We start from the raw sequence: 22,847 nt of genomic DNA on the forward strand, positions 1-22,847 counted from the left end.
CTCTCATTCTCATACTTCCAATAAAGTATTTCTCTTATAACTTTCTATTACTTGTATTTTATTAAACACTGACATGGTATTAGATGAAACACACCTTCTGCCATTACCTTCCCTTTGTCATTTCACTCATGGCGAGTTTTGCTTCTCTTCACCCTTTATTTCTTCATCTTGGAGAAAATGATGCACTTGTTCTTGTGTATCTCTTTTTTGTTGATAAGAATTATTAATAATGAAAAACAAAATCACAAGGTTATCGTGTTTCTCAAGCTTCTCAAGATCTAAAGATTATCTTCATCCTACTGCTTTCCAAATGTGCTACTTCTAAGTTGGGTCTTCATAATCTTTGTGTCCACCTTGAAAGGGGTGATAAAGATACCATATATATTCTGCTTTTAAGTCTATTGATAGAGATATCATATATTTCATTTTCTTTCATTATTATCATATATTCTGTTTTATGATGATGAATATTAGATTTTATTTTTCCTCTTATGTTGTGTGATGTTGTACTCTATATGCTGAACAAGTTTTTAATAAATTGGTATGCAAACTCTCATTCTTGTACTTTCAATAAATTAGTATTTGCATACCGATTTATTCAAAACTTGTTTAATATATAGAGTACAATATCGCATGATATAAGAGGAAAAATAAAACCTAATATTTGTCATCATAAGATAGGATATCTGATAATAATAAAAGAGAATGAAATATATGATATCTATCAATAGAATTAAACCAGAAGATATATGATATCTTTATCACCCTTCCTAAGGTGGGAATGAAGATTATGAAGGCCCAACATGGAAGTAGCACTTTTGGAAAGTAGTAGGATGAAGGAAATCTTGGAAACCTTGAGAAGCTAGAACCTTGAGAAGTTTGAAACCATGAGAAGCTAGAACCTTGAGAAGTTTGAGAACCTTGAGAAAGTCGAGAACCTTGAGATTTTTTGTTTTCATTGCTGATAATTGTTATCAACAAAAAATAGATATACAAGAACAAATGCATCGTTCTCTCCTAGATGAAGAAATAGAGGGTGAGGAGAAGCAAAACTTGGCATGAGTGAAACGACGAAGAGAAGGTAACGACGAAAGGTGTTTTTCATTTGATACCATGTTAGTATTTGATAAACACAAGTAAGAGAAAGTTACAAGAGAAATACTTTGTTGAAAGTAAGAGAATGAGAGTTTGCATAGTTTGCATACCACATATCGATCTTTTAGAAACTTGTCCAATATATAGAATATCTCATGATATAAGGGAAAAATATAAAACTTAATATGTATCATCATAAAACAAAAAATATCTAATAAAAATAAAAAGAATAAAATATATTATATCTCTATCAATCAACTTAAAACCAGAAGATATATGATATCTTTATCACTCAAGTCAATTAAAATTTACTCTTAATTTGTTATTTTCGAACTACCTTTTTCTATAACAATTTTAATTCTTCGTATAATTATAATAGTTACATTTTATATTTTAACTCATTTTGTTTTCTTGCATTTCTTAAATTTTTTTTGAAATCAACTATAATAACAATAATAATAAATATGTACAAAATTTTGTAATTTTATTTTATATTTCATTTAATTTTTTATAAAAAGTAATTAAATTATTATTATTTTTTTGCAAATTAACTTACAAAATCAATATTGCAAACCAAAATTTATTCACTCTTAAATCACTTCTTATTTTCTCCCCCTCTCTAAAATTAATTAAAATTTATACCCAATATATTTAATTAATTATTTTAATTTACTTTTCTTCAATATAATTTTATTTTATTATTTCTTGCTTATTACCGCCCTTTTCCCATTTTCCTTATTCTAAAATTATGTTATGTTTTGACACTTGATTTTAAATAGTATTTTGCTTGACTTGATAGGTATTCAATACAAGGAATTTAGGTAAGAAAATTTATTTATGTTGTTTTATAAACCTTAGAATAGATGATTTGGATGTGAAGGTAAATTGGTCACAAAAACTTTGGTTTCTATCACGGAACACATTTTGTTTGACAATTGTTTGAATATTTAAAATTGATTATTATTTGAGTTTTGTTTAGTATATGATTATTTTAGATTATTTTGAATTGAATATTCTGATTGCAAAGGTGATATAGTGGTTAGATTATGCACACTAAGGTATGAAGAATTCAGTTAAGGAAATTTATTTATGTTTTTTTTTTTAATAAAACCGAAGATTTGGTTGCGAAGGTAAATTGGTCATAAAATTTTGGTTTCTATCATGGAACACATTTTGTTTGACAATTGTTTGAATATTTAAAATTAATTATTATTTGAGTTTTGTTTAATATATGATTGTTTTATAATGTTTTCAATTGAATATTCTTATTAAGAAGCTAGATATTGTGGTTAGATTATGCACACCAAGATACAGAGTTTCTTAAATCGAGTTTGGAAAATGGTTAAATATATAACTGTTCATATGTTAGTTTATGAATTTTTTGTGTGTGTTATTGAGTTTGAATGATCAGTGTTAAATTAAAATGAGTCAAGGAAGATATTTAGGCAAATTATGGATTTGTGGATAATTTTGAATTATTTAAAAGTTGTATTGTTAATGATTTTGAATTAAACTCTTGAAACAAAATTGATTCTATTGCATGAGGTTGATTTTTTTTTTTATTTTTTTATTTTTTTATTTTTTTTTTATGTTTTCACTCAAACAAAGATGATTTCACTGAAGCTAGAATATAGTTGAAAATCAACTTTGCTTTTGGTCATATTTTCACTTAAGCAAAATGATTTTTCACTCAAGTGAAAAGAAAAAATTACAACTCAACACTTAATCTTAACCAAATATTTGCCCAAGCAAAAGACATTTTTCTCAAATTAAAATTTGTTATTTTTCCTTTCGTCTAGTCTCTTTAATAGATTGAATATAAATATTTGTACAAGTGCAAAATAAATACTAATTTGTATATTTATTTGTGGTTTTGCTTAAATAAATTATAATATTGTATGATTATTGAGATTGATAAGATTTGTACGAGTTTTTTACTCACAAATACGAGATAATATATGATCCATAATTTGAGTTCTTACATACTATAATATATGTAGATAAACATACCTGAAAAATAATAAACTTACCGTAATTTATTTTTAGGTTTCTTATAAATCTAAATATTAGTTTGAATTAGATTATACGCTCCAGTCAAATATACTCAATAAAAATCTTTTAGAAGACATTACGTGGTATTCCATTTATTGAATATATTTTTATATATAGATTTATGTATAATTTATATGATTTTTACATACTTGTATTTAATTGAAAATTTGAATGTTTATATTACTAATTAAATTTAACATGTTGAAAATTTTCATAATACAGTGAATAGTTATTTTTGAGTGTTATACTTTTTTTAAAAAAAAATTCGGTTCCACAAGGAACGAGTTCCCAACTTACACACTAAAAATGTTCATTTGGTAAAGTGGACTTAAATATTTTTATTTTAATATTATTTTGTAGAGAAAGAATTCAAGAGTAGAGAGTAGAGTAAATTATATTAAGAATTAAAATTACAGCATAAATTCACGTTCATTTTAACTTTTCCAAAATAAATCTTACCCATTATTCATAACAACAAAAGTAAAAATTCCTTAAAACAAAAATAGAAAAAATGCTTGTTTTGTTTTGTCGTACCCTGATTATCCACTCATAGTACCAGCCCGACACAGCAGGTCCCTTCATGCCAGCATGGCTCCCATGTACCAACTCACTCCATTCCCCTCCCACCTACTTCCACACGCGTCTCCACGCGCTTAATCTTCACTCCCACTCTCTCGAATGTGGATTCTCTTGATTTTTTTATTATTCTTCTACTAAATTTTCATAATACACTACATTGACAATTTAAATTATTATTAATTTTAGTATTTTAAAATATATTTAAAATATCAAGTATGTTTTTAATACTTCATAAAGGATAACACAAAAAAAAAAACAATAAAAAATCTAGACTCCACTCTCTCCCTTACACTTCCCATGCCTCATATTCCCAAAACGTTCCCTCCGCGCGTGAGATTCGCATTTCCACTCAAGGGCACCAAAGTCATTTCGCAATAAAGAAGCTGGGACACTTGGTTCCGAAGTAACTGCACCAGCACTCCCACCACAACCACTATGGCCAGGCATCTTAACGTGTGCTTAAACGCACCGTTTCGCGAGCTGCTCTCTCCACCGTATGATCAATAAGTCATCGCATCAACGGTTCCAAGAAGATTTGCCGCCAAATATTCGGTTAGTGTTGACCACACGCCGTCCTTGTCTAAACGGAACAAATAATCCAAGCTTTTCTCAGTTTCAGTATCAGTTTCAGACATTTTCATTTTTTCTTTTCTTTTCCAATTTAACTTTCATAAGACATGACAGCATGCAAATGCAACAACTCATAAATTGACGAAGCTTTAGGTCACATTTTACTCTCTTAGTTCTCATTTTCGGTTTCACTTCTTCCACGGTACACAAACTTTTTCTCTCTTCTTTCTTTTTCTCCTTACCTGTTCTTATTATCTTCTCCACTCAATATCTTAATGCTACTTGTTATGCTATTGTTGTGGAAAAAGCTAGGAGAAGAAGAACAATGTTTTGATTTTGTATTCTCATATTACTTCCAATGTGCTTGTGTTTGATAGGAATTGTGAGATTTGAGACCAAGAACTTTCACGTTTCTCAGGTAATTGTCAGATCTAACCTAGCATCAGCTTCAGACGTTTAGTTTTTCCCCTGCTTGTTGCAGATCTTGTTGATTATAATTATGTGTTTTCGTTGTTTCGTGTTTGATTTTCTTCAGTTTGAACACTTGCTCGGTTTTTGTGTCTTGTTTATTATTGGTAAACTGTAATTGTTGAGGTTTTCGTGAAAATTCCAGTTGGTAACTGTCAGGGGACTGGGGTATTTTGTTTGATTATTTTGTTTTCGTGCAGAATTATTGTCGGTGACAGCAACATATTAAGGTAATGAGTGCGGTGGCCCATGATTAGGTGCAGTATTATTATTGCGTAAGAGAATAGATGGGATCAATTTTGATCATTATGTCTTTATACTGTTCATAGTTGTTGGTCATGATTGCCCTTAACTTATCGTTTCAAAGCCTGGATTACACTGCCTACCTTTCTCTTTATGCTATGAATTTTGCTAACTGGTTAGCACGTCACCCCATTTTGTCAATCATTAGTGGCAAAATCGTTCTCTTGTTAATTACCTATTCATTACGGAAAAGATAAGATTTTATTCCTTGTAGCAAAAGCTGTTAACTATTCCACCCAGAATTTTAAAGTTACCGGTGTAAGTATTTAATAATAGTTCCTAGCCGTTAAATCAAATGAGATACAGTTTCTATACCCACTCCCCCTCAAGTGATACAATTTCTTTCTTAACAGAGACTACAATTCTGTGTTTGAAATTGTGTAGCATCTTGATATAACGTATATTTTCTAGTTTCTAGAACTGATATGTCTCCATATCTTAATACTCCTGCTTTATATTATGTGAGTACTTCCGATAAGTAAGTGTTTGAGAATTTCTTTTTTTGAGTTCTGTGGTCAAGTGGTGTCTACACTGACATATGAATCTAGGATTGCTAATTATAAGAATTTATCTCACAAGTTCCAAAATTTACTTTTCTGCTTCTCGTTGACCATAATGATTTGTGTATGTCGACCGTACAACACTGTGGGGTCATAGTACAACCTGTGACATCGGTTCACTGCTTAATCTTAGTAGCAATAACAAAAGTATCTAATTTGGACAAGCTTATTGAGTATTCATCTTTCGTACTTTCTTGATAAGTGTATTTTTTGTTTTTGAATAGTTTTTTACTTTCTTAGTCAACCATTTGAAACGTGGAGATTAGGTTTACCGTTTTTCTGGTGCAGGTTGTAATCTCAGAATGGGAAAATCACCAGGAAAATGGATCAAAACTGTACTATTTGGGAAAAAGTCATCCAGATCAAATATGTCAAAGGGAAGAGAGGTAAAGCAATTAGTTAAAGCAAAAAATCTAATCACTGAATGTTAAAATATATTTCATATTACTTGCATGTGTGCATCCGTAATTTTCATTTAAATGACATAATTGGTGGCCTAAGAAAAATAAATTTGCATGTGTGAACATTCCTGATTTTAACTTCTGACTTCTTTTGCTGTAATTTCATGTGGAAGATTGTTAATAAAAGAGAAGCAGTGGTTACTTCCAACGTGTTGGAGAACGGTTTGGCCTTAGATCCAAACCACATCGAGATTGCTGCAAATGAGGAGGTCCTTGAACTGGAGAATGAAGAATCAGAAGTTATTTTACCTGAGAATCAAGAAAGAGACAGTATAGGACCTGTTGATCCAGATGCACCGCCTGATCCAGAGAAAATCAGGCAGGAGGTAGCAGCAATAAAGGCACAAGCTGCTTTCAGGGGTTACTTGGTAGGTGTCTCACTGTTTTCGAGAACATTAAGTAGCTGAATTCTTTTAATTGTTTAGTATAGAACATTAGAACTTTGAAGTGTACTCTGGAGTAAGATATCTAGAACTAGACTGCTATTTTTTGTATTGACTGAGAAGCTTATTTTCCTATTCTGATTGTAAATTTAATTGTCATAATATCTCACTTGAGGTCTGGTGAACCTTTCACACATGTACAACAGACAAAAAGGGAAATTATTTGTGCTGTGTGAGAGGAGAAATGTGAATGCTGCCAGGAGTAAGGAGGAAACAATGGTGGTAAAACATTGTAGAATGTGCAGTTGGCAGCAAGGTATTATTATAAAGGAGAATTATGCCACGATGAAGAAGGGGAAGGGAAACATGAATTTTGGGGTAGACGCAGAATAGTGGAGTAGCATAATTGAACTTTAGGGCTGAATTGGTGCCTTAGATCATGTTGGGGGGAATTTGTGTATTAGCTTAGAATTTGGATTTGGGTCTAACTCAACACTACAAAATTAGCTTGTAATGAGAGAACTATTTTTCATTTATACTCTACTTTGGTCTAACTCAATCCCATAAAACTAGCTTATGAAATAAGGGTTGTTTCCCATTTATACACTTTGACCTTGTCTCCGCTAATGTGGGAGTTGAATTTTTCCAATATAGCCCCTCGTTTTTAATACTATTGGGCCTGATAGGTAATCCAATAATAAATCTAGGATGAACTTTGTAACTGCGATACCATTTTAGAATTTGGATTTTAGTCTAACTTATTGTCACAAAATTGACTTATGAAGTTTATGTTGTCTCCTATTTATATGAACTATTTTGGTCTTATCTCTAGTCAATGTAAAACTTGAGTTTTTCCCAATGTGGCTTTGGTTGTCATTTATTTATGCATTTCTTCTGTTCAGTATCCTTGTTTTTTAATATGGGGCAGTACTTTTCCATTTCTAAGGTTCTTGGTAAGAGTTAGTGTTAAAACTCGAGTACAAGGTGTTTAAAATCAAGTGTGGTATTTAGAGTTAGAATCACTTGACTTCTATACCTTGATAAGTACCCAACACTAGGGGAACCCACTCCACAAAAGCTAAGGGTAGAATCAATTACTTAAATACTTCCATCCAGCATCCCATACTATTTAATGTATGATTTAGGCACCCCATAATACCCAAGTTACTATCAATCCCCTCCCCAATTTTTTTTATTTGTTTTTTATTTTGTTTTATACAGTATTATTTGTAAGGCTGATCAATAAGTCAGTATAGAAAATAACTTATTTTTTAAAATTGAAGTTCTAATAATTTTCTTAATGTTAGACAATTCACAGATGTTTTCCTGTCTGTTATCTACTCATCCCAGCTTCCATTTTCATGAGACTCTTTCCACCGAATTCATATTTCTTTGACAAATAAATTGAAATCCTAATTTTTCTACTACTTTCCTGATACTCATAAGCATCTTATTCTAAGAGCTGGCATATGAACATTTTTAGCAAATTGGAAATATGTTTGTAGAGTTTTGATTGTATCAGTGAATGAAAATTGTAATATTTGATATTAACTAATGGAAGCATCTCTTGTGAAGGCTCGCAGGGCATTTAGGGCTCTAAAAGGCATAATAAGGTTGCAAGCACTTATTCGTGGGCACCTAGTTAGGAGGCAAGCAGTTGTTACATTATGCTGTATGTATGGGATTGTAAAGTTTCAAGCACTTGCCCGTGGACTAAAGATTAGGAAGTCTAATGTTGGATTTGAAATCCATCAGAAGCGCAGTCTGTTTAAGCCTCTGGTACTGTTCTCTAAGAATCTGTAAATTATCAATGATTTATCATCTCACTTCTATTGTGTAAGGTGTTTTTCTTGTTTACGTGCATTAGTGATGTACCTGACTATATAGGTTAAATTAAAACAAAAATGGTCCAATTAAATGTACACATTTATGCTGAACAGGCAGGAGATTTAAAACGAGGGTACATTTGAATTAACTATTAACAGATTCAGGATGGCCTCTTATCATCCATTACATTTTTTTTGTAAACTTGTTAAGATTTGTGTTCTTCAATTTTTTTACCTCTTATTGAGCTGTATAGAATGCAATATTGGGACAAGTGAATAATGTGTATTTATCAAATGAGGTGTGAAATTTCTAATGAGTTTTCTTTATGGTGGATTGTTCACCAATCAGGTATTACCACCAAGTTCATGACTGAATCATGTAGAGATACAGAAGGAAGGATTATTCTATGTAATAAATCTTCTGGAAAAATTACAAAAGGGGAATTCTTGGTAAATATGGGAACCTTTAATCACTCCACTGGTCAATGATGCTCAAAAACTTGTAATAGAGGTTTATGAATCGCGAATTATGATCTAGCAACTTCATTATTCCTAAATTGAATGTAGTTTACCCAGAATTCCGTTTTCTATTACAAATACTGGAGGCCAGTGTCCTGTAATGTTAATACTATAACATCCCAACCATAATTCCTTTTTCTGTTTATTTTTCTTTATTTTCTATTATTCTTGGTGCTGAAATTTTTCCCTGAGTGTGTTATGCATTTGTGCTTCAGGAGGGCAAACTTGGTGAGCCAGTTGGTATTTCCACAAAAATTTCAAAGTTGTCTGCAAATACTTTCATCCGTAAGGTAACCTGAATTATGCTATGCATGTCATACAAATATTTTTTTATTTTTGAGTTTGGCATATTCTGGATAGAATCGGTTTGTGATTGAACAGTACTATATTTTGAGGTGACAATACTATAGTTTAAAACTTTAAAGGATAGACCTTTTGATCCCCTTGGTTAATAGAACAGCAGGGTACTGTTCTCTTTTGTTTTTTCTCTATGAGCAGTGGAACTGTCTAATTGCTCTCAACTGCAGAGGATTTCAAATTTGGATACAAACATAAGTTATCTTTCATTTCTCAAAAATGTGGTATTTCTTTTTCTTTATCAATGTAGTGATGAAGTTTGATGCTAAGAAAGGTGAAAGAATTAAATGTCTTTTGTTACTAGACCTGACTATTGGTATCCTTGAGCATGAAGCTAAGCCAGAAAGGGCTTTACATTACTTTACAACCGGTGGCTTTGTATATCTTACTAGTTTATACATGAACATGTTTAAATTTTCTCTAAGTAGATGTCATTATGTGCAATAGTGTTCTTGTTAAATGTGAAAGAATTAAATGCCATTTTTTACTATACCTGACTATTGGTATCCTTGAGCATGAAGCTAAGCCAGAAAGGGCTTTACATTACTTTACAACCTGTGGCTTTGTATATCTTACTAGTTTATACATGAACATGTTTAAATTTTCTCTAAGCGAATGTCATTATGTGTACTAGTGTTCTTGTCTTACCATAATTTTTACTTTACTTAAATCTGAACCTTGAAAGAAAAGGGGCTCTTCTATCAAATTTGTGTTTTCATCTGTTTTACTAACTGAGCTCGTGAAAATGTGAGTTTTTGTTTCAGCTTCTTGCTTCATCAATTACAATAATGGCCCTGCGCTTGCAATATGTTAGTGGAGATCCAAATTCAGTGTTAAGCTGGTTGGAGCGCTGGTCATTATCTTACTTCTGGAAACCAGTTTCCCAACCTAAGAAGATTCGAGACTCCAAATCTCAGAGAAAGCAGGGTAATATTTCAAATGGAGAAGTTCAAATTTCCAAGTCAAGACGCACTAACCGGAAGCTTCCTGTTGCAAGTTTTGAACCAGTCCCAGTGCAAACAAATCCTGAAATTGAGAAACCTAAACGTAATTTCAGGAAAACACCATACCAGGTGTCAGATCCAGAGCAAGACAATCCACAAAGTGAGCTTGAAAAGGTTAAACGTAACTTGAGAAAGATTCATAACCCTGTTGTTGAGAATGCTGTTCAGCCAGAAGTTGAGTCTGAAACTCTAAAGCAGCATTTGGAAATCACAACAGTCATTCCAGGTAATGTTGGTTCAGAACAAGTGATCATTACTTCTGAGGAAAAGATCAAGAAGGAAGAAATTTTGACTATCTCCGATGTGCCTGATATCGAAGTTACTCCAAGACCATTGGTTAACAAGGAAGTGTCGGAGATTCCAAGTAATTATCAAATGTCTGTAGAATCTGAACCCTTGACAGAGACCACAACTAAAGATAGAAATACTTCTCGTGATGAAGTTCAAAATGGGCTAGGCGATCTACCAGAGGCTATTTTTAAAGAAGACAACTCCCTATTAACAAATGGAGATTTGAGTCATAAAGATCTGACAGGTAATGAAAACCAGAAACCTACCCGTAAAGCATCAAATTTGACAAAACAGGAAGATGGGGAAGATGGCTTAAAGAATAGTCCAAAAGTACCAAGTTATATGGCAGCAACTGAATCCGCCAAGGCAAAGTTGAGGGCACTAGGGTCCCCAAGGACTGGAGAAGATGTAATTGAGAAAAACAACAACACTGCTGGTTCTGGGAGACATTCTCTGCCATCTTCAACTGGCAACAAGATTAGTTCGCAATCACCTAGGACACAGAGATCAGTTCCAGCAGGTGGCAAAGGGACTAAAAAAAGTGACAGATCAATGGCATCTTCTAAAGGAGGGAATGGTATGACATAGTCCTTCACACATCTAGTAATTTGACAATGTCACGTTATGATTCACCCAGAAAATTACCACTTTTCGAAGAGTTTTAAAAGTGAACTGTTAGTTTAAAGACACTTATCCAATCTCATGTTGGATGAATGTCACTGAGAAAGTTTCTGGTACTCTATACTTTATAGTTTAGTGTCTTAACCGCTGATTCCAAAAACAAATCAACTCAGTAGAAGTGAAGTTATAATTTCCAGAATGAATCCACTATATGCTGGTGGATGCCTTTGTTTGCTCATGATTGATAGTCATAAACTTGTCTATTCATCTTGCAGGTAAAGTAATTCAAGCAGAGTGGAGGAGGTGAGCAAGGGAACCCATGTTTTCTGGGATTGAGATGTTGAACATCCTTTTGAGTCAATGTGATGAAAGTTGTTGCAACGATCAGCGTATTTTTCCTGCATTCTGGGTGGTGAGTTGTACAACATAGGTTTTAAGTTTTGCATGCTGCAACATTACAAGTCTATGCTCTGTTTGTCTTGGCTGTCCATATTGTATTTTTATCTCTGCAGTGTGTGTGATCATAAACATTATTTGTTTTCCCAAGCTTGTGTTTGGACAAAAAAGATCTGGTAACATGAGAATACTCTCATACGATATTTCTTCAGCCTTCAAGAAACTTTTTTTCTTTTTTTCTTTTTTAGTGAAGGAGGGATCACATTGTTACATTCATTATTGCAAGCCTGTGATGCATGATTAGGGTCTAGCTAGTGTAACTAAAAATACCATTCAATAGTGACCTTCTCAATAATATGATCTACCTTGTATTATTAATATAGAGACTGATATCAGTGTAACAGCGGAAGTAACAAAAAATGAAGAAAATAAGGGGATTGTTAACGTTTATATTCAATATCGTGTGTTGTGTGCAAGGATTTCTTCCGTAAGCCACTTTAAATGGAGTGAAGCGCAAACTAGTATGAGAAGTAGCGTTGCATTGTAGATTTCTGGGTTTTCTTCTTCTTTTGAAAAACTATCAATTGTAATAGTAAGTAATATGATGTTCGATACAAGAGAGGGTGAATTGGTATAACTTTTAAAACATTTTTCCATTAGCAAATTCTGAAAATATTTTTTCAAGCACTTGATTAAGGAGTTGGGATTTTTGCAAGAATGAAGAAACAAGTATAATAGAGATAAAGAAGTAAAGATTGTACAAGAGATTTCAGGCTAGTTTGAATCAATTGATTTTACATCAAATATCAATCTACTCAACCTTAAAGAATTCTTTTCACTATCTTAAAATGTCTAGATTACAATCGTATTACACATGCAATTATAAGGAAGATGCACCTGCAACTCCCTTAAACAATGTTCAAGAGAAAGTACTAGGAAAATGTCTAGAAAAGATTCGAAGTTTTTTTTCTTCTAAAATTGTATTATAGAGTATACTTTAGGTCAATTTTAAAAGGATAAATATTATACTATATTCAATCTCTAGTACTATTTTGGTACAAATTCAATTTTGGTATTTTTAGTGAAAACACAAATTAAAACATAATTTATTGGGATTAAAACGCAACAAATTATAAGAAAATGAAATCAGGAAGGTGAAAGGTCGATTCATATATTTAAAACTTGAACATTTCTTATTATCATAGTTATCTAAAGAGTAAGATTCAAGTTTTAACGGAGAACTGATATAATTAATTAAATCAATTATACGAATCAAATCAAAATATTATTTAATTTAATTTTTATTTAATCATCAAATCAAGATTAAGTTGATTTATAAAATTGGAAATGTAAATTATAATTGCAAAATACAATTATGAAATTAGAGAAGAGAGGAATAAACCTAGCATTAAATGATCAGTAAAAAACTTAATTTGTATTGTTTGATCTTGATTCCACAAACAGATTCTCAAAAATCAATGCTCCATTGATGAAGAACGAAACACACAAATGAAAAGAGAAATCAAAAAAGGTAATTTCAGCAATTGAGAGAAAACATAGAAAAAGATATGGAGCTTCAATGTCTAAAATTAGAAAACCAAACAAATGATTTTTATTTTTGTTTACATGTTTAGAGTTCATTAATATATATATATATATATATATATATACGCTCTCTGAAAATAAACATGAATCTAAATGTGAGTTTTAATCAAATTCACAAGTAGTTCAATTACAAAAGTTCAAGTTAATACAAAGGAAATTGAATCTAAAAATGTTGAAAAGTATAGAATTTGAAGCCTAACATATGTTCATTTTGAAGTCTTGAATATGAATTCAATGTAACTAAAATCAGCCAAAAATAATATCTATAGAAAAGTTATGGTCAAAACACTATACTAAACAAAAGTTAGATTAGTTGAAAATATAGAATTAAAATAAATATGTACAAATAATCTAGTTTATTACTACTAAAAAGGAAATTATTTAAAAACTAAAATATGTTTCATGATGTACACTTTGCAATCAACACACCAAATATATGTATTACAAGAAATTGCAATAATTAACAAAGATATCATTGTTGTAGGGTGCATTAATTATCCTTTGGCACATGTGTTTTATTGTAGATAATTTTTATTTATTATGTAGATAATATTTATTTTATTATAGATAGTTATTTTAATTTTAAAAAATGGTAAAATAAAAAAAATATAATGTTTAAATTAGAAAAAAAACGCTTCAAGGATAAAATTGATTAAAAAAAAGTTACCAAAAAGGATAAAATAGAAAACAAAGTGTGGATACGAAAGAGAAAAATCTCTTTTATATAATGGTGCACGTGATTCCGCAACATTATATTGTTTCTTGTTTAGTGGTTTTTGCTTTTGTTTTTTTATTTATCTAGTTATTTTGTTAGTAGATATTAATATTGTTAATTTAGTCTTCATATTTTTATCTTTTTTTTTCATTTTACTTAAAAAATTTAAAATCCAATCATTCATTCTCGCTTAAACATGAAGGGTTGAGAAAAAAAATTATATCCAAACAAATTCGAAGTAAATTTGAACATACGATTGAGTTGGATTAGATAAACGGATAATGTTGGATAAATACAATTAAGTGAAATGTTAACTACAGTCGGGTTTGGATAACGAGTTGAAATTTTATCAATACCTGACTTAATCCAAATTTATACATTTAAAAATACATTATAAATTTTAAGTTTTATTTTTAATATGATACTATTTTGTGAAAATTTAGTAGTAAGTTATACACAACCATAGTCCATTATAACAATCATTATTAAAATTATACTCGTAACTTTTATAGTTAAAGGCTTACTATATTTATGTCATTTATTCAAAATAAAAATGATTGGTTTAGAATTTAAGGTTTAGATCGGACAATTGGATCCGATTGAAATTAACCTGACCAATGCTCATCCCCTAAATATGACAATTTTTTCATTTGTTTTTTTGGAAAGATGATTTAAAAAAGAATGAGTAAATGAAGTTGAAAAGTAATAGAAGATACAGCGGTATTGTTCCTTTGAAGGATTTGGAAATGAAAGTTAAACATTTTGAAAGTAAAATTTATCAAAGTTTTTCAATGATTTGATAAATATGAGAGATAAAAAAAAAACTTTAATACAAATGGTAGATCATATTTGCTCTTATGGTTAAAATTAACAAAATTAAATATAATTAGTTAAAATTAATTTAAAACATTAATATTTTTTATAAAAATATTAATAGATGTAATTAATTTAAAATAAAATGTTATTGATTAAAAAATTAATTAAATATTGGAATTATAAAAATATTAATACTATTATTAATTGATTACATTTGTCATTATAAATTTTATTAGTATTTTATTTAAATGTTGAATTATTTTCTCTATTAATATTATTTTTAAATATTTTATATTTCATTATTATTATTGTTATTATTATTATGATTGTTATTATTATTATGATTATTATTTATCATATATAAAAGGTTGTAAATTTTAGAAAAAATCAAAAGTTATTTGGTAATTGCATTCTTCGTTCCCTCAAATCACATCAGAGATAAAAGTTCACCTTTCTCCCTCAAATACTATGCCTTAAAAAGAACAGGCATTTAAAGCTTGGCAGTTACTTATACGTGATAAGTGCCATTTAAACGAATTCACTAAACTTCCTTGCTTAGAAATGACTGTTAATTTAGAACTAAAACACTTCAATTCTAACAGTTTTTTAAGATCGCGAGAACAAAAACCAATAAAACAGTTGTAAAAAGCTTTCCTGTACCATATATGTTTGAAAACAAATTACAAATTTCTAATTTCGAAATTACATATTTAATAAAAAAAATTATAGAATTTGACCGAACAAACAAAATTAAACCGATGATTTCTTGCTCACAACTGGAGTATTGATCATCCATGGCATCATTCAGTTTTAATTCAAAACTACACATCAAAGTAAAAGAAAGAACATGACTTAAACTTAAGTAATTATACATATAATGAAAGAAGAAGAAAAAAAACTCTTTAAAATAGTGAAAATAGTTTATCTACATACTAGTCCAACATGGTGCCAACGGCAAAAAACATGTACTCCCCTTTCTGGTAATATTATTTTAACAAATTTCTACAACTGAAGAGAAATTAAACTATATAATATAAATTTAAAAAACCTAAGAAAAAAATTGTATACATTAAGCACAGCCGCCCAGGACATAACTCACCATGCCTTATTTTATTTTGCTTTTCCCACACATCTTTTTGGAAGCAATCATGTTTGAAATACTTTTGGTATTAAATGTGGTTGAGGTGTAGAAATGCAGTGAAAGAAAGTACCTCAAACATAATTGCTGAAAGATATTGCTAAAAACAAAAATAAAAGAAACAGGACATGATGTTTCTCTCTGTACATTATCGCTGAAAATCACCTGGATTAACTTGACTTGGATCAATCACAATTCCATTAATTGGTCCTGGCCGGTTTAAATATCTACGGTTTCTTGCAGAAGGTGAGGATGGTAATTGAAGGCCATGAGGACTAGGAACCTTCTGCGAGTGGCCAGCAATGCATAGGGTCCCAGTATCATCTTGCTCCCAGTAAACTTCTACCATAAACCCTGTTGGGTTTTCCTCAGTCTCTGTTCCTGGAATTCCCACAAACCTAGCTCCTATGGGAATCTGCATGTTTATTGTATTGGTTAGCAGAAAAAGATTAGTTGCAACTCATATTGAAATGAAAAGGGTAATTTCTGCAGCTTTGACTATTGTGATGTGGTATAATAATATACAAGTATTTTATATTGGCTGTTTCAGAAATTCATAGAACCAATTACAACTCAACGCTTTTAGAGGTATATGCCTCGGGGTAAAAATTTGAAGCAAAATACTGTTCCACTGACCTGCACAGATTCCCCAGATGTTAAGGTCAGGGTTGTTAGCCTCCCTTCAGCTGTAGCGTTTTCTAGCTCTGCTTGTCTTGCAATATTCAAGAAAACTTCTTCGAGAGTTGTAAGACCAAGCTGGATGTCAGAAATGCCAAATTCTTCTTCTCTATCTTGGAGCTCTGAAAAGAAATTCTGCTTGGAAAGCAATAGGAATATAAGACAATGTATCCCATATAATTAAGCACGATTTGTGTTCATGTCTGCTATTCCCACTAATATATAGGTCACACTGGTGCAGTGGAGCCTGCCTGTTTCTACGTTACCTAAACAATATTCTGCTTTCTATCAAATACATGTAGTATGAACACAAGATTGTAATTGCAACTTATATGTCCACGGGGAATGTAAATATAGGTGTTATCCTTGATTACAATCATAAACTGTGACATTAAAGAGATACACATGATTCATTTTATATATTTTCTAGAAGAAAGGAAATATTTAGGTAACCAAGAACGTATTCCCAAACTATTAAAACAGAGCAACAAAGAATTTGTTAAACAATCTGTCATTTATAATGAAGTATTGATTTTCTCTGGTAAGACACTAGATAAATTAGCTAAAGTCTATTCAAATTAATTATCATTAAGTTCACCAAGTTTGAAACGGACTAAAGATACAGAAGCTTACATGGTCAGCAAAACCAGAGTAAATATTGTGACTCGGCAAAAATTTCAGACAATGGGGATTAATTTAAAATAGGAAATTCCAATAAAGTTCTGTTTCCATGCCAATCGGTATTTAAACAGTTAATAATATCCAAACCCTGTCTTAGAGAAATTTAAAGGAGATGGACGAAGCCAAGGAAAGAAAGCTTACTGTTAGGAGCGCCTCTCTGTCATGGGGAATCACAAAAGTTATAAAGTTATTGGTCTCCTCTTTTGGCTCTACATTTAAATACTGTCATAAATAATTCAGTGGTTAAAAACCAATACTAGTCATGGAAAATTTTTAAATCATTATAACAATTCATCTCACATTCTTAAAGAATTTCTTCACTTCCTCACGATGCTCTGTAGATATTGCATCACCATTGGTTGGACTGCGTTCAATATTGTTTCCATGGAAGCTGATGTTTGCAATAAAACCAGTACCAAAGCGTGATTTCAATCTGATTGAGGTGCCAATGCATCGAAGCCTTCCTTTTGCCATGATTCCTATGCGGTCACTTAGAATGTCAGCTTCTTCCATAGAGTGAGTCGTAAGAACAATGGCACGCCCTCTTTTTGCGTTTTCAATTATGTCCCACACGTGCCTTCTTGTTATTGGATCCATACCAGTAGTCTATGAAATTAAAATGAAAGATTAATCTTGTAATCATGTCAACAGAATATATGCATGAAAGGAAAATACTGTTGTACATACCGGTTCATCCAAAATGACTAACTTAGGGTCACCAATAAGCGCAATTGCAACACTGAGACGGCGCTTCATTCCTCCACTGTAACTTCCAGCTCTCACTTTGGCTGCATCCGTGAGTTTCACCTCTGATAATGAAGCCTGGATAATCTACATTTTTCCAGAAGAACTTGAATTAAAAGGAATGAGGAGTATTCGAAATAGCTGATGATAATTTCAAATATTTCACACACACATAATCATTTGTTGTACAGAACAATATCAGGCCTGGAGAAGACATACTGATTTTATGGAAGCTGGGGACAGGCCTTTAATAGTAGCAAAGAGTTGGAGGTGTTCTTGGCCAGACAGTGCATCCCATAGTATATCAAACTGCAGATTGGAATAATCAATAACAGGTGTCAGTCATCCGTTAATAGGAAGAGAAGAAAAATTTATTGTATTTGAAAATCATGTTGGTGTGTTGTGAGTATGAGAGAGAGAGAGAGAGAGAGAGAGAGAGAGAGAGAGAGAGAAACACCTGTGGACATACTCCTATAAGCTTTCGAATGTTTGACATGCCAATAGAACTTCTGATTGAATGTCCATAAATCAACGCTGTTAAAGAAAAAATTAGAAGTGTTAACATACTCTTTTTGACTTCTGTAACTTTGACTAATGAACATTCGATGTAGTAGTTAAAGAAGAGACACGGATAGAAAGTATCACCATCTCCGCTAGTTACTGGAGTTATCCCTGTCAAACAATTAATAGCTGTGGTTTTTCCAGCTCCATTGGGTCCTAGAAGACAAAACAACTGATCTTTTGCAAAGTTTACCCACAAACCCTGAAAATAATTTCAGAATAGCACATTGAACATCACCCAGATAAATCTCCAACATGTTGCCGTAAAGAACCATGAAATATCCACATCCAGATATAACATTAAAGTTGGGGAGGGGGGAGGAGTTCCAGGAAACAAAATATTGATAATCATGTTCCAAAATGAGGTCAAGATGAAAAAAATTCTGCATGTATGTAGTTTTCAAGACTATTCGATTGAACTACACCCATGCTACTATGGAAAAAGTTTTTCATAAACCAACAAATTCCAAGTACTCAACATAGGAGCCCTTTGTAGTCGAAGCATGGATACTACAATGCACAGACCATCTTTGCCTTCTTGTCCTAACTCCTGAGATTTCATTTCTAATGAGAAAATTTTGGCCTTATCACGAACTAACAACCCCAAAAAATGTTTCATGAAAATCAACAAGTTTTCTTCTAATCACCCCTAACTTCAAGGATAAAAAGTTTAACAAGAAATACTTTACCTTAACAGCAGTGTATGGAGCAGTCTTTGTACATTTGCAGCAGCAACCAATGTTACGCGTACCGGCATAGGTCTTCGCAAGGCCATGTATTTGAACAGCAATATTTGCATCAACCAGACCTTCAGCTAGTTGCTGTTTCACTTTGCTTTCTTCATCAAGCACATCTTCATCATCAGGTGTACTTATTTCCTGACGTGGGTTTGAACCTACACAACTACAAAGCCCACCCTCTATGGAAGGAAGATGAGGGACAAGGAAGTAGTGTTAAGCCATAAAGAGCTGGAAGGAAGAAAAAAAAAAACCAAACCAACAAATTAATCACCTTTCACTTTCTGACCCCCTCTTCCCATCCAATAATTGGGATTTAGAAAGTAGAATATTGACTTCCTCACACCCGATGCATTTGGGATTATATTGTCAAAATAAATGGCCAGAACAAACCAGAGAACGAATGTAGCCGCAAGCCATTTATAAATATCATCCTGTCAATGAAAAGAAAAAAAATAGGGGATAACTGCAGTAAGACAACTAAGGCTGAAGGGAAGGAAGGATCAAAGCAAATATAGAACTATGTAGCAGAAAGAAAAAGGAAAAAGTAACCAAAAGGCTTCTAAAAATGAAGTGGTTTATGGAGTGGGAATTTAGAGGTCAAATCTTTGCATACAATAGTTAACACACAGTCTGAATCGGTATGAGGGCATTCTCCTCGTCTACTCCAGCTAACACCATTGTCTTCGGAAGTATCAACTGCTTCTGAAAGCACTTGTATACCTTGAGAAAAAGGATTGGGTGGGAATAACGACCACAAATTTCGTAAAGTTTTGGAGAAACTATTCGTGTAAGGAAATCCTGCTTGTACCACAAGCTGCAAACAGAAAAACAACAGACAAAGAACGTGAGCATTCACTTTCTGCTACTAAAGAAAACTTGTCTGCAAACTACAACCAAAAGGATTTACACCTGAGTCAAAAAGCCCACAATAAATATAGAGAATCCCATTGTTGTTGCCGAAGATGACTTCTTAATGAAAGCAGACAACATGAAGGCCAAGCCAGTCTAAAATAAAAAGGGAAGCCATATTACACATCATACAAATCTAAATTATGTAACACTGGAATGAATACCATAAATTTCTCACCATATTAAGTTCAAATAGGAAGAAGAAGATAAACAGGACCGCGAAACTGTTTTTCAAGAAAAAACTGAACTGGAACATCATTCCAAAGAGTACTATCAGGAGGGACGATAGGATTGTGACAACCGTCTCCCAAATCAGCCAGGACGACCAGTAAGCAAAGTCGTAAAGGCCCATCATTGTCATTGACTGCACGAACAAAGGAACAACAATTTCAATAATAAAAATATGGCACATTCATAGGGGATGAGCATCTGCAAAATTGATTTTATAAAATTAATGTTAATTTTAAAGTAAATTATTTACATTTGGATATTTTTATTCTGGAAACAAGTTAGTAATAAATTTCACCATGAAAATTCTTATCTGTCGCTACTGTTACTTGAAACTATTTAATTTGAAATCCCTTTTATGGTAAGAGTCAAAACACACCCATATTCATTTAAAATCATCGTAACTACTGTTTCAATACAATTTTAGATGATTCAAGTTGATTCAAACATCCACGTCCGTAAAATACACAGTAACGATTTTATACTACATCCGTACCTGGCGAAGTTTAAGCTCTTTCTCCGTCACCAAAGAGCTTATCTGAAGAACAAAATTAAACATAGCAATGGCGAGGAAAAACGCGGGACCAATTGTACCCACGGCAGAGAAAGGAGTCATGGAAGGGTGCGCGAATTCCCTCAGAAACACATTCCAACTGAAACTCGGGTCTGAAATCCCACAAATTCATCAATTAAATCGAACTAAAATTAAAAAAAAAAAAAAAATCAACTCTGAATAATTTAATTTTGATACCTCCAATAAGGTGTCTGGCAATTTCCCTCTCGGCGGCAAGCTGAAGAGGAAGTTGAAACGACATAGTGGGGTCCTGATATTTGCCTCGCCACTGAAGACTGGTGGAGTTGGTCTGAAGACCGTAGCTTATAACGGTGTCGTTTAGCTGCGAGAAATGAAGCGCTCCGGGACAACTCATAGGGTTACTGAACAGCCACGCATCCACTTCGGTCTTGTCCTTGAACGACTTCACCTGCACGCAACTATCCGTTATTCGCGAATAATGAATTGCTAATTTCCCTATAAAATCGAAGATTGCGAAGAGAAATGGCGTGCCTTGGAGGGAGGGATGGGTCTGCCGGGGTTGTTGTTCATGATGCGGGTGACGATGGTTTGGAAGTTGGGATTTTGGTCACCGCTCCAAACGAAGTCGTAGCACGGGAGTTTGATGAAGAACTTGTCTTCGCAGGGAGTTATGGGCGGCGACGGTTGGGTGGGAGGGTCGGTGACGGTCTTGTAGGCGGAGGAGGTCGATGTCTGAGCCTTGATCGCCTTGTCGATGGCGAATATGAGGAAAATGAATATGAGAGGGGAAAGCAATTGCAGAAGACTCGCTCTCTTGTTCCGCCATGACAGTAACAGATTCTTCTTCAACAGAGCTCTGAATTGCTGCAACACCAATGGCAAACCGGTGAGGGTGGTCCTCATGGTTTGCGCGTGACTCTGTTCTCTCTGCGTCTGTCAGTCACTGAGTCTGTCACAAGCGGGTGATGAAGGAAAAAAATTGGAATGTGGAATATATAAGAGAGAGTAACGTTTTTCCTCTTTCAGTTTTGAGTTATGCAGGTGAAGCAACATCGTGAATCGTGATCAATTCCATAAAGAGAAAGCGCGGGTTTTCGTTTCACCTCGTCATTCTCAGAAAGGTACTTCCACTTTTGACACTGAAATGCACCCAAATTTACCACTTCTGCCATTGCGTTTTCTTCTAACAATATTTCTTGGTCTTTAAGTTTCTTATTATGTTTAAATATATGATTTTGGTGTCTGAATTTCTTTCATATTTAAATAACATATTAGTACTATTTTTTTTAAACTAATTTTTTATTTATAAATGCTGAATTTAAAAAAAGATTTATAGTAAAAAATTATAATAAAGAAGAAACTTTTTCAAATTAAGTTTTGATTGATAAGGTTAACGTACGTGTAACCATATTCTGTTAGTAGATATCGATTAATAAAAGAATAAAATATAGCTCCAGAAAGAGAGAGACAAATAGCTTTAGAAAGTTAAAAAGAAGATACAGAAAAGATTGAGAAAAAAGGGAAAATTAAGAATTTTAAAAATAATAATTAAATAATTACAATTTTAATTTATATCCTTAAATATGACATTTTTAATATTTACCATCTTGAAAATATCCATTCTAAATAAGAAAATCGGTTCCCACACTTACTAATCTAAATATTAAAAATTTACAATATAATTGTTTATATTATCTAAACTATTTTCATCATACGAAAAAAAGTATTTAAATAAAACTATTTTAATTTCTTAGTTTAATTAAACAATACTTAATTATTGTAGACATCTTAAAGATATATTTTTATTCTTTTAACAGGACTAAAACCTTTTAAATTAAAAAGATAAATAAATATTGAAGGTGTAACAATTAATAAAGCGTGTTTTTTATAACACTTTTCAGTGAAAATAATGTCTACTTTAACCGCATAAAATAAACTTATAGAATATTATTAATGTAAATTTTAATAGTTCGTAATTTATTACATATTTAGCATGTATTAAACGTTTAAAA

At 32.1% G+C, this 22,847-nt stretch overlaps 2 protein-coding genes across 4 annotated transcripts; one reads left to right on the forward strand and one right to left on the reverse strand.

Moving 5' to 3' along the window:
- The first annotated feature begins 4,332 nt into the window (after nucleotides 1–4,332).
- LOC114163203 (protein IQ-DOMAIN 31-like) lies at nucleotides 4,333–11,761 on the forward strand. Of its 3 annotated transcripts, XM_028047364.1 has the most exons (9): nucleotides 4,342–4,498; nucleotides 4,674–4,714; nucleotides 4,965–4,994; nucleotides 5,916–6,013; nucleotides 6,202–6,456; nucleotides 8,047–8,250; nucleotides 9,032–9,106; nucleotides 9,938–11,045; nucleotides 11,365–11,761. In XM_028047364.1, the coding sequence occupies exons 4-9, from the start codon at nucleotides 5,930–5,932 to the stop codon at nucleotides 11,394–11,396; spliced, it is 1,758 nt and encodes a 585-aa protein (XP_027903165.1). In that variant the 5' UTR covers nucleotides 4,342–4,498; nucleotides 4,674–4,714; nucleotides 4,965–4,994; nucleotides 5,916–5,929; the 3' UTR covers nucleotides 11,397–11,761. The 3 variants fall into 3 exon arrangements, with proteins under 3 accessions (XP_027903164.1, XP_027903165.1, XP_027903166.1); XM_028047363.1 differs by lacking the exon at nucleotides 4,965–4,994 and having other exon boundaries at nucleotides 4,333–4,498; XM_028047365.1 differs by lacking the exons at nucleotides 4,342–4,498; nucleotides 4,674–4,714; nucleotides 4,965–4,994 and adding an exon at nucleotides 5,182–5,325.
- Nucleotides 11,762–15,522: 3,761 nt separating this feature from the next.
- On the reverse strand, nucleotides 15,523–21,923 carry LOC114163365 (ABC transporter A family member 2-like). Its single transcript, XM_028047636.1, has 16 exons — nucleotides 21,367–21,923; nucleotides 21,052–21,283; nucleotides 20,797–20,966; nucleotides 20,251–20,436; nucleotides 20,073–20,168; nucleotides 19,777–19,977; nucleotides 19,435–19,594; nucleotides 19,113–19,342; nucleotides 18,508–18,625; nucleotides 18,320–18,396; nucleotides 18,082–18,171; nucleotides 17,806–17,949; nucleotides 17,419–17,724; nucleotides 17,260–17,340; nucleotides 16,396–16,572; nucleotides 15,523–16,174 (listed from the first exon to the last, which is right to left on the reverse strand). Exons 1-16 carry the CDS (start codon nucleotides 21,736–21,738, stop codon nucleotides 15,908–15,910), a joined length of 2,907 nt encoding a protein of 968 aa, XP_027903437.1. The 5' UTR covers nucleotides 21,739–21,923; the 3' UTR covers nucleotides 15,523–15,907.
- Between the last annotated feature and the right edge of the window lie 924 nt (nucleotides 21,924–22,847).

This window comes from Vigna unguiculata, chromosome 9 (genome assembly GCF_004118075.2).
Source record: "Vigna unguiculata cultivar IT97K-499-35 chromosome 9, ASM411807v1, whole genome shotgun sequence".
In the NCBI taxonomy this organism is placed as follows: Eukaryota; Viridiplantae; Streptophyta; class Magnoliopsida; order Fabales; family Fabaceae; genus Vigna; species Vigna unguiculata.